We start from the raw sequence: 17,087 nt of genomic DNA on the forward strand, positions 1-17,087 counted from the left end.
TATCACTGTATTTAACTCTATCCCAATGTGAATTAAATTAGGGAAAAAAAAATCCCTTTATTTTTGTAGTTTAAAAAGATGCATGATCCTCTAACGAACAGCAAGAAATACTCTTAACTAACTAACTTTTTTTTTTTTTTTTTTTTTTTTTTTTTTCCCATAAAGAACAATTACTCAAATAGTAATAATTGACCTGGAATTGTTCTTTGCATTCTTTTTTGCTTCTCCATTAGTTTACTGGTAGTTAGGGAGAATCAAATCTATTAATATCTATTATATTAAAATCTATTTTGTGGTATAATGAAAAATTGCTTTTGACTTGATAGTTAAAGAAATGCAGAAATGTGTATTCATTTGTATAATTGAACGTATTGAAAGTCTATGTGAATTTTTTGTTGTAGTTGTGAAATCTAATGATAGAATAATCAGTGCCCATCTGTCAATTTGTGTACAAATAAAGAAGTAAAAGATAGCTGATATGTCCACCCCCCTCCACCAGCTTGTTACTTTTTTTTTTTTTTTTTTTGGAATTCTATATTAAAGCATATATAATTCATTATTTCTTAGTAGTTATGCAATTTATTACAACTAACTGCTAGGCTGATTGAAGATGAATAGGAAACCCACACTTTGCCTCCATAGAGAGATAAATGTAGAATTGCTATTTGAGAAGGCATTTCTTTTAAAACTAATATTTTCATGTTTTCTACTGAATAAGTAAAAGCTGTGTTTTTATTTATTGTTTCAGAACGTGCTCCAGTTCACTTTAGACTGCCCCTGGTTGCAACATAATGTCAGAAATACTCTGCAAGTTGCGCAGTTATGTTTGAAATGGGGATGGATAGTTCTTTTCCATGAAAGAAATGTTTATTTATGTCAAATTTGGACTGGCAAAACACTTAAACAAAGCAGTCCATTCTTACACAGGTTTTGTTTTGTTTTGTTGTATTTATTTTAGCATGTTCTTTTCAACACAAGGCTTCTGAAGGAAGCCATGTTTGTCAAATATGTATAGTATTACTTTTCTACTACAGGAGTGTTAGATGTTCAACAATCCCTGTGAAAAGAAGTAATTATTTTCAAAGTGAACATCACGGTTCTGTGATGTTCACAAACAAAACAAAACAAAACAAAACAAAAAAAAAAACCTGCCCAAAACAATCCAAGTGAAAAAAAAGAAGATAAATATAAAGCAAATTGTGAGGAATAATGGAATAATTTTAAGGAGTTTGTTGTGTATTTCTAATAAACTGTTATGGCTTAGTTTTGTCTGAATTATCTAGTGCCTGAATTGTATAGTAAACAATTTCTTTTTTATCCTTATTTTTTTAAATTATGATGGCTTCAGATCATGTGTGGAGTTGTTCCATGAACCATGAAGCAGTCCCTTTAACTTTCTTGTTTTCCTTGAAATTGAAGATTTGTTTAAATCCTTTAGTGTATGCATATTACCTTACATTTGGACATTGTTGAACCTTGGCTACTTTTCTCTTCTCCACACTCAGTGGTACAGGATAGAAAGCAAATCACATCTGTCCAAGAATTTTCTCTTTTCTGTAGAAAGAGAGCAGTTGGTTTAACAAGCAAACACAACACCAAGAAACCAACGAACAAACCCACAACAATGTGTTATGTACCCCTGCCCCCCCAAAAAACGAAAATACTCAGAACCCTGTTATTCTGAAGTATCAGTTCATTTCCATGTATGTTCTGAAGCTTTTCTTAAGGTCCCTGGGCTCAAAGCAAAATTAAATATTGCAAACTAGGAGTAAATATAAAAGTGTCAATTCCTATATAAAGCTTATATATTTTGTGATAATTTCAGAACATTAATGAGATGATTCTCTGCTTAAATGTTAAATGTTGCTAAAGTATGCTGAATATGCTAAAGTATGTTCTTTCTGTGTCTTGTAGGGTCAGAATGTATTTGGTCTTGATATAATTGAGACACCTGAGGGAGATAAGTGGCCTCAACTGATTGTCCAGCAGATCCTGGATAGAGAGCAGAAGGATACCTATGTGATGAAAATTAAAGTTGAAGATGGTGGAAGTCCTCCAAGATCTAGCACTGCAATCCTGCAAGTCACAGTGACTGATGTGAATGATAATCGCCCAGTCTTTAAAGAGAATGACATTGAAGTTAGTATTCCAGAAAATGCTCCAGTGGGGACCTCTGTTTCTCAGCTCCATGCCACTGATGCAGACCTGGGTTCAAATGCACAAATCCACTTCTATTTCAGCAATCAAATCTCCAGCTTGGCCAAAAAGCTGTTTGCCATTGATAATGCCACTGGTCTCATCACCATAAGAGAGCCACTAGACAGGGAAGAATCTCCTGTACACAAATTAACTGTTTTGGCAAGTGATGGCAGTTCAACTCCATCGAGAGCAACAGTGACTGTTAATGTCACAGATATTAATGACAACGTCCCATCAATAGACACAAGGTACATCATTAATCCAGTGAATGGGACAGTGCTTTTGTCTGAGAAAGCTCCACTTAATACAAAAATTGCATTGATAACAGTAATGGACAAGGACGCTGATCTGAATGGAAAAGTTACTTGTTTTACAGATCATGATGTCCCTTTTAGACTGAAGCCAGTGTTTGATAATCAGTTTCTTCTGGAGACAGCTACATTTCTAGATTATGAATCCACACGGGAATATGCTATTAAAATAGTAGCTTCAGATTCAGGTAAACCTCCCTTAAACCAATCTGCAATGCTCTTGATCAAAATTAAAGATGAAAATGACAATGCCCCAGTTTTCACACAGCCTATCATAGGTCTTTCCATCCCTGAAAACAATGCTCCTGGTACTCAGCTAACCAAGATAAGTGCTACAGATGCTGACAGTGGGCGCAATGCTGAGATCAGCTATATTCTGGGTTCTGATGCACCCCCTATTTTCAACCTTGACCGCCGTACAGGCATTCTGACAGCAGTGAGAAAACTGGACAGAGAAAAACAAGACAAGTACTCCTTCACTGTACTGGCTAAGGATAATGGGATGCCACCCTTGCAGACCAATGCTACAGTGACAGTGTCAGTCCTGGACCAGAATGATAACAGCCCTGCTTTCACACACAATGAATATAATTTCTATGTTCCAGAAAACTTACCCATGTATGGCACAGTAGGGCTTATCACAGTAACAGACGCTGATTCTGGAGAGAATGCTGCAGTCACTCTGTCTATATTAAATGGTCGAGACAATTTCATTATCGATCCACTTACTGGTGTAATAAGACCTAATATTACTTTTGATAGAGAACAGCAGGGGTCGTACACTTTTCAGGTGAAAGCGGTGGATGGAGGAAGACTGCAGCGTTCCTCAACGGCCAAAGTGACAATCAATGTTGTTGATGTAAATGACAACAGGCCTGTTTTTGTAATTCCTTCATCAAATTATTCATATGAGTTGGTTCCAACATCATCCAGTCCAGGGTCTGTTGTTACTAAAGTCTTTGCAGTTGATAATGACACAGGAATGAATGCAGAGCTCCGATACAGCATTATAGGAGGGAATTCAAGGGGCTTGTTTGCAATTGACCAATTAACAGGCAATATTACATTGAAAGAGAAGGTAATTACATCAGATCATGGCTTGCACAGACTGGTGATTAAAGTCAATGACCTAGGACAGCCAGAGTCTCTTTATACAATAGCTCTTGTGCATTTGTTTGTGAATGAGACAGTCACCAATAGTTCCTACATACAAGAGCTGGTGCGCAGGAATATGGAAACTCCAGTTGGCCAGAACATTGGGGATGGTGAGATAACCCCACAAACCAATGATTATGTCAAGATCATAATTGCGATTATTGCAGGCACAATGACAGTTATTCTGGTAATTTTTGTTACTGCATTAGTACGGTGCCGCCAGACTCCCAGGCACAAAGTTGTCCAGAAAAATAAGCAGAGTGGTGAGTGGGTTTCCCCAAACCAAGAGAATAGGCAGATCAAGAAGAAGAAGAAGAAAAAGAAACGATCTCCAAAAAGCCTTCTCCTCAACTTTGTGACTATTGAAGAATCTAAGCCTGATGATCCTGGCCATGAGCACATAAATGGCACTTTAGACATTCCTGTAGAACTAGAAGAACAGACTATGGGAAAATATAACTGGGCCACTACACCAACCACATTTAAGCCTGATAGCCCAGATTTAGCAAAGCACTACAAGTCTGCTTCTCCACAGCCAACCTTTCAAATTAAACCTGAGACTCCTGTACCCCCCAAGAAGCACCATGTCATTCAGGAACTGCCTCTGGATAACACCTTTGTGGTGGGCTGTGACTCACTCTCCAAGTGCTCATCAAGCAGCTCGGACCCTTACAGTGTTTCTGAATGCAGCTGTCAAGGAGGCTTCAAGACCCCAGGCCCCATTCACACCAGACAGGTAATGGAAATTTTAAGGTTCTCTCTTTCTCCTTTGCCTCTTTCTTTTCCATTAATTTTGCTCTAATTCTAAACACTGCAAAATAAAATTTTCCACAAGGACTAAAAGTTATGAAAAGTTATGTTTGATAGAAACATTGAAGTGTAAACAATTGGAGATTCTTCAGTGTTAAAGGAAAAATTAAAATGACTGCTGCAAAGAAATCGAACTGTGAATTATTACTTTGGTGGGTATTCCGGACTGCAGATGGCAGTATGGCACTTCCTGCATTACCTCCGTATGCTGTGCAGCTGTGTGAAACAGAGGGTTTATGGTACTGTCCTCTATAGTATTGTGTGCTCAAGAGTTGAAGTAATCTAGGCCAGGTGGAAAACAATAAAGCTTTACAGGACCTCATAAGTAGTTCTTAATATTAATGGTGTCTGGAATTGCAGCCATCATTTGGGCATAGCTTTACTTCAAAGTCACTAAAAGCAGGCAAGGATTTTCATCTGAGAGATTCAGTGCCATTTTCAAAAGTAGCAGACTACTTGAGTAGAATGGCACTGTCAATAGGCAAAGCTGCAGGAAAATAAGAAGCATTGGGATAATTGCTCTCACATTTTTGCTCTTATGCTTGGTAAACCAGATACTAACTTCTCAAAAATTCAGTTCAGTCTTCTTAGCTTAAAATTAAAAATAAGATAAGAACATACAGGACACTACAGAAAGGCTGTAAGTAACTGAAAATCAAATATATTTTATATATATATTTTGGAAAGTTTCATAAATAATAAATTTTATCTATTTGTCTGTTTTTATTTAAGAATATCATGATGTTTTCAGTGAAAACAGTTTTCTAGTCAAATTTTAAAAGAATCAATAATTAAATATTTCAGGAGAGCTTATTATATCATTGATATTATATTTTAATATTATTTTGGGGGAACAAATCCTCAGCAAGACTTAGTCTGTTAGACTTTCTGTTCAGTTGAGGTTTTAAATTTTCTGTGAGCTTTGTTTTGTGAGCTACATTGATAACAAAATGTACATGAAAATTGCACAACGGCCTGTTTGTTCTACTTAATTTTTTCCCCCTTAACAACACAAATTTCTGTGGTAACACATGTAGCTGTGTATTACAAAATGAAGTTTTGAGTTCCACTAACAGTTAAGTTGAGGAAAAAATAATAGAATTTCTTATTTTGATGACAGCAGTAGAAGATGTGCACTTTTTCAGATTTGAATATTTTGCATCAGAGGTATTTAAATGTGTCAAATTGGGTATTAGAAAAGTTTCTTGCTAGCTTCTTCATCTTTTCCTTATGGTGAGGTGGGTGGTACTGTTTTCAGCATCTCGGTAGGCCTGATCTAAGTGCTCTGTAGGCCTGATCTAAGTGATTTTTCAGTTGAGTACAAGGACTCCAGTATATCTCCTCTGAGCCAAAAAGATTCTTCCACTGTCTGCTCAAAAGCAGACTTCATAATGCACTAATTCTACTAAAAAAGAAGGTTAGCTCATGGCACTCTAGATTTTTTCTTAGTTCTTCCATCAGAAGGGACATTTAAAGTAGAATGGAAAGCAATTGTCTTCTACAGCAGTCTCTTGGGAAAAAAATGTTTTCTTTTATCTTTTAAAAGTCATTCACAGGGGTTTCTTGTCATTGAGAGAATAGAACTTTGGTTTGTTTGTTTGTTTGTTTTTAAATACTCGTTGCCTGATATAACTGTACCAGAAATTATATTAGTATGGTGCTCAAAAGGTTAATTTTTTCATATACCAAAGTGACCACATTATTGGAGAAATTGCAACTCCTCTCTGACACTGGTCCTTTCCACTAGTTTTGGAAAACATCATTTCCTTTAAACGTGACTTAATTGCATTTTATTTAAATAAGTAATAAAATATTAATGCAAAAAATATTATTTACATAAATTGGGAAGAGGGGCTGAGTTTAATCCTTTGTGTTGGATTGTAATTACAGCATTGTGTTTTATGATAAGCAAAACAAACTATATTTCTTTAATTTCAGTATTTTTTGTAAAAACGAGTCTTACTCCTAACCTGTATTTTTGTATAATTATAGTCTGTGTAGTTTTATCTTCTGTGAAGCTACACTCAGGAAAGACTGACTCAGAGTTGTCACTGTTAGCCAGCAAAGAGATGAAACAAAAGAAACTTCTATTCCAGTCTTTCAGATGCATGTTACCCTCTATTCTCCAACTTTATAGACAAGTGGCATCTTTATGGTTAGTCATGCTGTGCACTCTCTGAATTTTCAGAAAATGCAGGACAGCAAGGAGAAGCAGGATAATTTCAGTTAAAAAGGCAGATGTGCTAGTTTGAGAAATGAAAATAAGAAAGATGTCTAGTGTGAGAAACATTATTCTACTGTAATAATTACTGTCATACTTCCTAGTACAAGCCAAAATCTCTCTGAAGGAGAAAACTAATGATTATGCTTGATGTGAATTTATTTATTTTCGTTTTCAATTGGTTATTCATATTAACAAGCCTCGCATCTCAGTAGCTCTTAGCTTTGTCTATGCAAGACGTTTGAACTACTGATTTAAAGATAAAAAGTCATGGGATTTTTTGAAGCTTTAAATCAGAATGATATCAAAGGTCTCTCAATTATCTTCTGTTAAATTTGTAGAAGTGATGTACAAAATGACAAAGTCATTATAACAGTTGTACTCAAAAAAAATTGCAAAAGAGAATGTAAAGGATTTTCTACTAAAAAGCCCAAAGTATGTCTATGTGAGCTATGTGGGCAAATAAATACTGCAGTAGCAAAGCTCAAAGTTTTGTGGGAGAGGAATCAGAAGCTACTGAGGACACATTGGATTGTTGACTGCAGGAAGATGAAGAGGGAAACGTGTAGTGCTAATATAATGCAAAGAAGAAGAGAGAGTAAGCTTCTCTGATTCTTTTGTGTGGGAAACGGTAATGGAAGGAGATATTAATATTATTTTGAAGTCACATGTTAGGAGTTAATACTAGTGAGAGTGAATTGGTACCTTCAAATAGCATGCTTTCCTTTGGGATGCTGTAGGTGTATTAAGGAAGTTTTATCATATGATAAACTGTGAAGGGGCTTCTTGTTCGTAATACGTTTTTTTTGTTGTTGTTGTTGTTGTTGTTGTTTTGTTTGTTTGTTTGTTTTTAAGTAAGGCATATAAAATCAAGTTAACTTTCATTGTCTTCAGAAGAATGTATTTCTTTGGAAAGGAACATACACACATTTAAAGCTTGTCTGTCCACAAGCTTCGCAAAAACTCAATTGCTTTTGACATTTACCGTAGTGAGAAAAGGCTGTATGAAGTATACACTTTCAAAAATCTTTTTTTTTTTTTTTTTTTCATTTGCATTGGAAAGTTGAAAAGTATGTTTTCGTTTTTTTTCAATCCATTATTCATATAATATATAACACAAATTTTAAAATCTGGAATCTTTGCTCAGGTGTTCCAAACAACATTTGGACAATTCAAATCAACATATCTAATCAAAACATTCATAATTATAGTATACAATGTTACCTCTGGCAGCTGGGTTCTAAGAAACTACTGCTGCAAAGGTTGATTAAAACTTCACATGTCCTCCTCCTTCTTGTCTCTTTCTTACAGTTAATGTTATTTGTGACATTTGTTCATTTGAAAAAACTTTATTTCACACTATAGGAACATTATAAATATCCTAAAATAAATAGCTGTTGACTGAGGAAGGGTCCCATTAACTTTATTATCATCACATTTTCTGGCCTTTTGTTAGTGAAAAAGTATGACTACATGAAAACAGTGATGGCAGGATTTGGTTTATTTTCAGTTCACTTCTTCAGCTGGTACAGCTGGAATATATAGTCATTCTCTGAACTGTTTGAATATATATATATGAACGTATTGTTTGAATGACAAATATATAATCATACTCTGTTTCTGTACTTGGTGGTGGTTATGCCTGCTTTGCAGTGGACTCCCATCCATATGTTAACATTTCCACTGTTAGTACACCATTCCATCTTCAGAAAAAAATTGTGGGAATTAACAGGTATGAAGATTGATTTTCTCATATTTACTACTGTAAAGCTTCATTAATTGATTTATTTGCAAGAATTCTATCATGTGTGAATGTACCCGTGTGTAGGAATGGAGATTTCAAATAACACTGTGATCTCTGCTGAACTTGTTTGTTGGAAAATAATTAGAGATAGACATTAAATTTATATTAGAAAGTAGACCTCACTTACGGTATGTTGCCTTTTTCGGGGCTACTTTCTTACTACCAACTGCTTACGCAGGCTTACAGTTATGATGCATATGGTTTTCTGTTTCTGATTTGAAATGTGGTGAAATGCCATTATTGTTTTCCACTCAGTATGAGAGCAGTGTGCTTAGAATGCAAATTAAAAGAATATTGCACTTTCCTGAATCAAAAAGCTCTGAAAACTCATGTGATATGCAGATCTTTAGATGCATGATTTAGGTAATTTTGGGTAATAAGTGAGAGTAGTGAGTTTAATCCAGTATCCTGTAATCATCAATAGGCAATGCTGATGCTTCTGATATGTGAAAGGGTGTATAGGTAACACTGTGTTTTGCATTGACAAATACAGAGTAAATTACACTCAAGAACATTTTCTTCTAAATGTCAGATAAGTATCTGTCGGTATAACCCTTCGCAAAAGCTGTCTCAGAAGTGATTACTACAACTCTGACTATTGTTATTTTCTCTTAATTTTCTAGCTGGTAATTTTGCTGGTAATTCTGATATGATTCTGTGTACGAACATTTCAGTAAGAACTGAAATTCGTATCTGGAGAAAAAGATGCTACTGAAGGATAAGTGAAATTTGCAGATTTTTATGTTAGTGAACAGTTAATTAGATGTGTAGTACTACTAAAGCAAAACCAGTCAAGGAAATGTTTTTCCTCTGTGGAATTCTTCGTGGAAAGAAAAGTCAATTTTTATTTCACAGATGTGTTTTTTATTGAAAAAACATGGGGAAGGAAGTCTGGAATTGATACTCTGCACTTCATGGTAGAAAACAAATACCAAGCACAAGTGAAAAGAAAACAAAAAATAAATTCACTAGTCTTTTTAGGAAAAAAAAAAAAGGAATGATTTTGAATGTGACTTTTAAGTAGAATCATAAAATCACTGAATCAGCAAGATTGGAAAAGGCCTCCAAAATAATCCAGTCCAACCGTTCACCTACCACAATATTTCCCCACTAAAGCACGTCCCTCAGTATAGCGTCTCAATTTTTCTTGAGCAGTAAGAAGTACTTTGGAGAAAACAGAGGCTGTTTTTTTTTTTTTTTTTTTTTTTTTTTTTTTTTTTTTAATCCCAGTTAAAACTATTTGACTGAGTTTGTACTGAAGTTGGTAGGCAATGTTCCAGCATTAACATTTGGTGATTGTTTTTTAGGCTAGAATGATACTCAACTCTCTATCCAATAGCAGCTTGTTTTGGATAGTAGCAGTAGAAATACATATGATTTTCCCTAAACATTAAGTATGTTTCACCTTCCTGCTTTCGTGGTGAAGCTGAAATGTTTACTCTTTTCTTCTCAGTTCCTTTTTTTTTTTTTTTTAATAGAAACTTATGGCTACCAACCATTGTCAACAATGAAATCTGATTTATCTTTAGTTTAATTTTCACACTTATTTCTTTTCCTATTTTCTCACAGAAGGTATTACACTCAATGATCTTCAGTTGATAGCAATTTCCTGACCAGTGAGTGGCTAGTGTCTTGGTGACTGCTATTGATAGTGGATTTTTTTCCTTGAAATAATTGATCTGAATGGCTTTGTTTCAGTGAATTTTCAAGACTCTAACTCTGTTGATAATAAGTACAACTTAAGGAAGCAAAATAACTCTTCAAAATATTTTATGCTCTAAGGAACTATGCTCTTGAATGGTCTACTAAAAAAAAAAAAAAGCTTTAGAATGTATTTTAGGTAGTATCGTAGTTTTCTGATAGCTGTATGCTTGATACAGCACTTGGAGTTTTGAGCTGATAAGGAAAAAAATGTTAAAAACCTTGAATAACGTACATAGAAGCCATTTTTGTGTCTCCCGTTTTAACGCTTCTGTTGTGTGTACATGTAGATGTGTGCAGATCTTTCTGTGTATACAGAGACCTGCAAACACTCACACTCACCAAAGGTGGTTGGTTACATAGAAATGCAGTAGTTTGGTACTTCTCAAACTATGTGGTTGACATGATTGAAAGTTGGAAGCAAACTTTACAATATATGGGGAAAACTATGTAGAAAAGGGCTTTTCTCATGCTGTTTCTCTGTTTGCCAGCTCTGAACGCCATCGCATCTGATGTTATATACTGAAGTCGTACGTGTACACAATGATGTTAAGCCAGCAAACATGAAAACAAGGAAATAGCACGAGAAAGCCCTTTGTCCTCTCTCTGATTGCCGAAGACATTTATCGTCTGATCTCCAGAGGGGTTTGGAAGTGACGATGAACTGTTCAAGCTGCCCTACTGAAAGGTATCAAGGGCAAGAATTTTTTAAAGGAAAAGACAACGAAATTTTAGTACGTTGTGCTATAGTGTTCTATAATGTAGTTTTGCTAAGAAAGAAGTAATGTGACCCATCATTCATCGCAGTTGGCGATTATGATAAATCTATTGTTTTCTAATTTTGCTTGTAACCAACTTCTTGTCCCAGATTTTTTCCTTATTTATTTTAGTTGAAACAAGTAGAAGTTTTGATTATATAAGTATAATAAAAGGGAGCAATAAATTTTATTCGTACATTCAAAGGAGAATGTAAAGTTCTTTATACTCCCTGCATTAAAAAGAAAAGAAATTGTTGTCACAATATAGCATTGTTACACATATTAAGAATCAAGTGTTATTTATATCTATTCCATAATATTTTTAATGATAGTATTGCTGCTATGGTTCATAAATGGAATTGATCAAATCACTGCTTTCTCATTTCATAGGCTCAATATTAGTTGTGAACAATGAATACTTTCTTACCCACAAGACTTTGTAATAAATGATCACATTTTAAATAACTCAAAAATATTCACTTCCTAAAATAGAATCTAATTTGCATTTTGCTTGCTGAAATCTAGATAACACATAACAGGTGCTATACACCTAATCTTTTGAAATACTTTTTTTTTTTTTTTTTTTTTTTTTAAATCATAGATCCAGTGTCTTGCTTTTCACTGTGATAAAATAGGAAATGATAAATATTTGTTGGAACCTAGAATTTTTTGCAGTTACCCAGCACAAAGGGGAAAATATGGCCTTCTGGTTTTTGTTTCTCTCCAAATTATTATTACCTTTGTTATTTTAATTTAAATTTGTTTACATAATTTATTATTATTATTTTTTTAATTTAGTTTGACTCATTTAACAAATACAGTTTGAGTATCATTCCCTGGTTGTAAGTTCCTGTATATTTTAGAGAATAATGCTTAATATGTATCATCTATAATATTAGCATTTCACGTGCAATAGAAAATCTCTTAGGAAGCAAAGGAGTATAAAGAACCCTGTTTTCTGCACTTATGTGAAGACATGTAATATTAGTTTGCTAGAATAAAATGAATAACACTTCTAACTGGGATGTATACAGTATATATAATTTAAAGAAAAAGTTATTAATGATTGGTCAATTAGATTACAACGTGACATTCTTACACCTTCCTGTATGTTTGATGTAAAGATATTTATAGGCTTGTACTTAATATTCACGTTGCCTCAGTTCTTAGACTGCAGAATGTCTACCATGACTGTTGCCTATAGTATTCTCCACATTGCTATCTGGCTCTTTCAAAATTGTGTATTTGGCTATTTGATCTGTAAAATAAATTCTATTAATAATTAAGTACGTATTGTAATTTAGCATATTGTATTGCATAATTATAGCTATGACTGTTACAGGAAAAATTTCCTTCCTATAATGAGATGATTTTCTTGGAAAGATGTTTATGTATCTGTAAGACAGTTTTGCTGTTCCTATTTACCATACCATACCCTTGCAGCATTTACGATTCAAATTAAACTACACATTCAGTGGTTAGACATAAAGTAATGATATTTATTGATTCAATGCCACAACTTAGCCAGTTGTTTTGGTTTTATACTCCATTCCAGACATAGTAAAAAGTTTATTCAAGAAGTATTGTTTAGTGTAACTAAAGATGGGTACTGCCTATTGCTATTGCAGTTGTTTGCTTAGGTTCCTCATATTGGGTGATGGGAAGCATGCAAGGATATTTATTAAGAGTAATTAACCTTTGGCCTAGTAGAGTTGTTCAAGATAGTAGGATTTCACAGACTTATTTACTGTGTTTTCTTTTTTAATTGAATCTTTGGATTTCTGTTCTTGCAGCAGTTAGGTTTGATTTCCTTAATGAGAAAGCTTGTACATGTAAAATTCATGTTTGGTTAGGAAGAGAAGCACCAAATAATAGGAATGCTTATCTTGAGAATTTTTTTCTTTTAATTGAGGAATACTGAGCTGAGGTACTGGACTTGGTTCATCTACATGCTAGAGGGCTGCACCCTCTACAAGTGCCTACTTTTTACAATGAGTATGAAAAGAACCTTTGATAACTTGTGCTTGCAGTTTCTTGAGATGAATGTTGATTGTTTGTGAGAAAAAATATTTCTCAGGAGACTTCTGTTTCTTTTTCTTTTAGCCAAGCTGAAGAACTATCATTTTCCTGATATTTCATTGCTCATATCATTCTATTCTAGAAGAATCTAGTCTGATTTTTAACCTTAGAAAAGACACACGTATGAAATAGAGGCTCATCAACTGGTTGGATTAGTGGTCTAAATCAATAATCTCTCTTCTAGTTCTCTCGTGAGCTAGCTCAGCCAAATATGATAACTTTTCAAATGCACTATTGGAAAAACCAGCAACCTCTTAAGTAGTTCAGTTTCATATGTTTCTGTTTCCATTTTTGTTTTCTTATATCTAAATATCACTTTTTAAAGAGTGGTTCTTTCATAGGCTAGTATAAGTACAAGTCTTATACTTATTTCTTTCTGATGATTAAGTGCATTCATGAAAGTCTCGTGAAAGCCTGATGTGTACTTACCAAATGTGTATATGTGCTGAATATTAATTTCTACACTTTTAAAAAAAGGTGAAGGATAAGTGGAGGTCAGTCAAAAAATTCCATATTTAGATTTTTTAATGAATATTAGAATCCTGAATCAAAGCCAGGCCTACTTCAGTGTTGAATATAATTTCTTTCTCGTGCTTTCACCTAAATAAATGATTTTTCTGACTGCATGGAAGTCAGCGTAAATGAAGAGCAAGAATTACTGAGTTGTCAAAATGCTGCTTTTGAAATTGAAAATTCGTTATATTTTTCTTGGAAATATCAGTCACAGTTTTTACGTTATTTTCTTGCGATTATTACTACTCACTATGATCTCAGTAAACTTATTTAGAGATTTATCCTTTTGTTTGGTGCACATCATCACCCTTGTCACCAGTGCAGAAATATCTGTGCCTATAGAAGTCCTAGAGTTTGTTTTTGGTTATTTACAGTGCAGTGTCTGGCTTAGCATTAGTTGCTTCACATCTTTTAGACCTGCAGCCAGTGCCAGCAGCCAAAGATGGCTCTCATATTTGCCATTCTGTATCCCGTGTCATATTGTCAATACCTGGATTTCATATGAATATGTTTCTACCAAAGCTCTGTGCCACTTGATCTCAAACAACCTAATGTCAAACAAGACTGAAGAAAAACTATGGCACGCAATCTGTAGTTTGTATGAAAGCTGCCTGTCATATCAAAAAGTACATTGGACTTTGGAGAATATCACTATATCCTTCTGAATCTCACTGAATACTGCTAAAAGGCAGTAGGGTACTGTCAAAAATGAAACAGTTTGTGATGTAAACAGAATTATTTTTTTAACGTAAACTGTAAAGCAGTTTGGTTTTGTTGTTGTTGTTATTGTTGTTACAGATTTTTAGTGATTTCCTGTTTTATCATAGTGTGAGTATATATGGCATAGCCTGATGTTAAGTATTATTTGTAAAATCTTTTTAACAAGACATTTTGAGCATATATTTTTGATTTCATATTGAATTATCAAGCATGGTTTCTTTTATGTCTTGATCATCTATTTCTAAAATAAATTTTGTTTAAGGTTTATATTTATATATCTTTTGAAGAAGCACTGTTTTTAAACACACCTTCGATCTCTTTTGGCAGTGCATGCACACTGTCAATTCTATATATATACCAGTGTTTTTTTTACGGTGGTTAGAGTCTATAATTATAAACTAAACTTACCACACAAAGATTACTAGCAAGCATATTTCTTACCGTACATACATTTTGTCTGCATTTTCTTTAACTACGTGTGCTCTAAGAAGAACTTTTGAAGAGCTGCACATCCTCTAAGAATGTTTACATATATGTGCGAGTGTTTATAGTGTTTATAGAGAGAGATATATAGTATGTCTTTACATATATATATGTCTGTGTATGTATGTATTCTCTGTGCATGTGTATGTAAAGAGAGCATGAGGGTGAATGAATACACATATATCTCATGTTCAGTTAGCACAGTTTACAGGCAATATATTACATTAAAAAAACCTGTAGTTATATGCCTGTCCCAGTACAGAATATATCCTGCTATGAAAGATAGTCAAGCACTAGAATTTCACTTTACACTTTATTTTGAAGTTGGTCTTCCCTTTGAGAGTGTACTGTGTTCTAACTGTATTAGAAAGTGACTCTTGTTTAACTTGGAGGTTATGATACAATATGATAAATACAGTTTTGAGTTTCTCTTCTCTTTCTTTGAGTATTTCACTCATTCCAGTACTAAGGTTACTGGAATGTATTGTGGAAAATTTCTCTTGCTATTCTGAATTAATATCTTTTTCTATTGTATAGGCTCTCTTAAATCTTGCCACTGAAAATATCATGAAAATGATACTTCTATATTTTCTCCAATGTAAAAATCTGCCTCTGCAGATTTAATGAAGAGACATATGTAAATCAAATTCAGTTATTTAAATTAATATAGATGGATATTAAATAATTGTGTTACCATGAATTTTTCAGGAGTATTTCTGGCTTCAACAATCTTTTAAACAGCCTTTATTCATTTGTATTTATTATTTATTTATTTTTAAATTGAAGTTGTTCATTAAAGCTCAGTCAACTTATTTCCAATAAAAGCTAAATGATGATTATCAGAGATTTGAGGTTTGATTTCCCATTACTGAAGAGCACCTCAGAGTTATCAACTGAATTCCAGTCCTTTTTATGTTTTTCATCTTTCTTCTCCTATGAGATGTTCATGGTTGTCAAATGGATGAACTTACCTCAGTTTATGTACTAGGCTGTGATGTTGTCTGTCTTTGTTAATGATCTGATCACCAGAGTTTGACGTGAAACTTGAATCTAACATCTTTCTTCAAAAATATTTTTTCCTTTTTAGTGTCTGGCAGTTCAAAAACTCCCCTTTTATCTGGGTGCGTAAATCACAAATAAGTTTCAGGCATGTAGACAACTTCACTCTGAAACACTCAACAAGCATACTTTTCTTAGATCCATATCTAAATCATTGATGGGTTGATCCATCGTTGCTTCCTCCCTTCTTTCTCTCCAATCTCCTTCCAGCAAGACAAGGACAGATGATGCTAGAGTGCACATATTTTTCAGATAAGCAAATGAGCAACAAACAGGTGTACTTCACACTCTGAACTTTTAAAGTACTTGAGAGACTAGAAGATACATTTTCCTGAAAATTTCTACTACTTGGACATACTTTATGGGGAAGAAAGCAATTCAGGGAAAGAAAATCATTTATTCTCACCAAGTAGCAAGGATCACAAATTCTAACTGTGGAATGTTGCCTTGTATGCGAACACTTAAATTTGCATTCACACATGATTTTAATGTTTGGTTTGTGTCAGGCTTACCACATGATTTGAAAGTAAAACATCTTAATTGTATTACAAGACCAGTTTTTATTGATTTTTAGAAATATTTTTCCCACCCTTAGAAAATTAATGTATTTCAAAGTGAAAGTGAAAAAGTGATGCAACTTAGACTTGAATGGTGTATAGTACAGATTTCACTGTTATTTTAACTGGATGAAACTATCTAATTGTTAATGATATTACAAAAAAAAAAAAAAAAAAAAATTGTTGTATGACTTACCTATCTTCTATTTTTAAACTTACCTGGATTATAGTTAATATGTAAAAGAAATATATGAAAGAAATAGACTGTAATAATAATACTGATTCTTGCAACTGTCTTCTGTCTTTGTTGCATTTCACTTCTCTAAATGTATTTTTTAAAAGTAAAACATATTCTTAACCAGTTATATGAATGTATAGGTATACATATTTAGAATCGTAACATATGCTATAAAAGCGTAAGCATTTTCTATCTTCTGTTTCAAAAGCATCTGTTTTGGGGATTCAACAGATACAATATATCAGTGGATCAAACTGAAGCTGTGAAAATGTTTTTCAATCTAGAATAAGTATATTTGTAAACAAATCTTCAAGAGAAGAGAAAAATATTGGGTTATGTTCTCAAGCTTAGCAGAAAGGTGGTAATGACTTCTACAGCCTGCTGAGATTTTGATTGCTATTGATTTCAAAGTTAGAATCCTGAACCACTGCAATTTATAGGAGAAATCTCTCTCCCAACTCATGCTATACTCAAAACTC

At 33.7% G+C, this 17,087-nt stretch overlaps 1 protein-coding gene across 6 annotated transcripts in view; it reads left to right on the forward strand.

The window, feature by feature from the left end:
- PCDH11X (protocadherin 11 X-linked) overlaps positions 1-17,087 on the forward strand; it is a 441,647-nt gene that overhangs the window by 63,755 nt on the left and 360,805 nt on the right. For 5 of the 6 annotated variants that reach the window (XM_090150278.1, XM_090150279.1, XM_090150282.1 and 2 more), the window contains one exon: positions 1,915-4,401. In XM_090150278.1, the coding sequence (XP_090006404.1) occupies positions 1,915-4,401 (2,487 nt within the window). Of the gene's footprint in view, positions 1-1,914; positions 4,402-10,692; positions 11,162-17,087 lie in introns of those variants that run through there. The other variant, XM_090150284.1, reaches the window with a different exon arrangement.

Source organism: Phasianus colchicus, chromosome 14 (genome assembly GCF_987193195.1).
Source record: "Phasianus colchicus chromosome 14, bPhaCol1.hap1.1, whole genome shotgun sequence".
Classification (NCBI taxonomy): Eukaryota; Metazoa; Chordata; class Aves; order Galliformes; family Phasianidae; genus Phasianus; species Phasianus colchicus.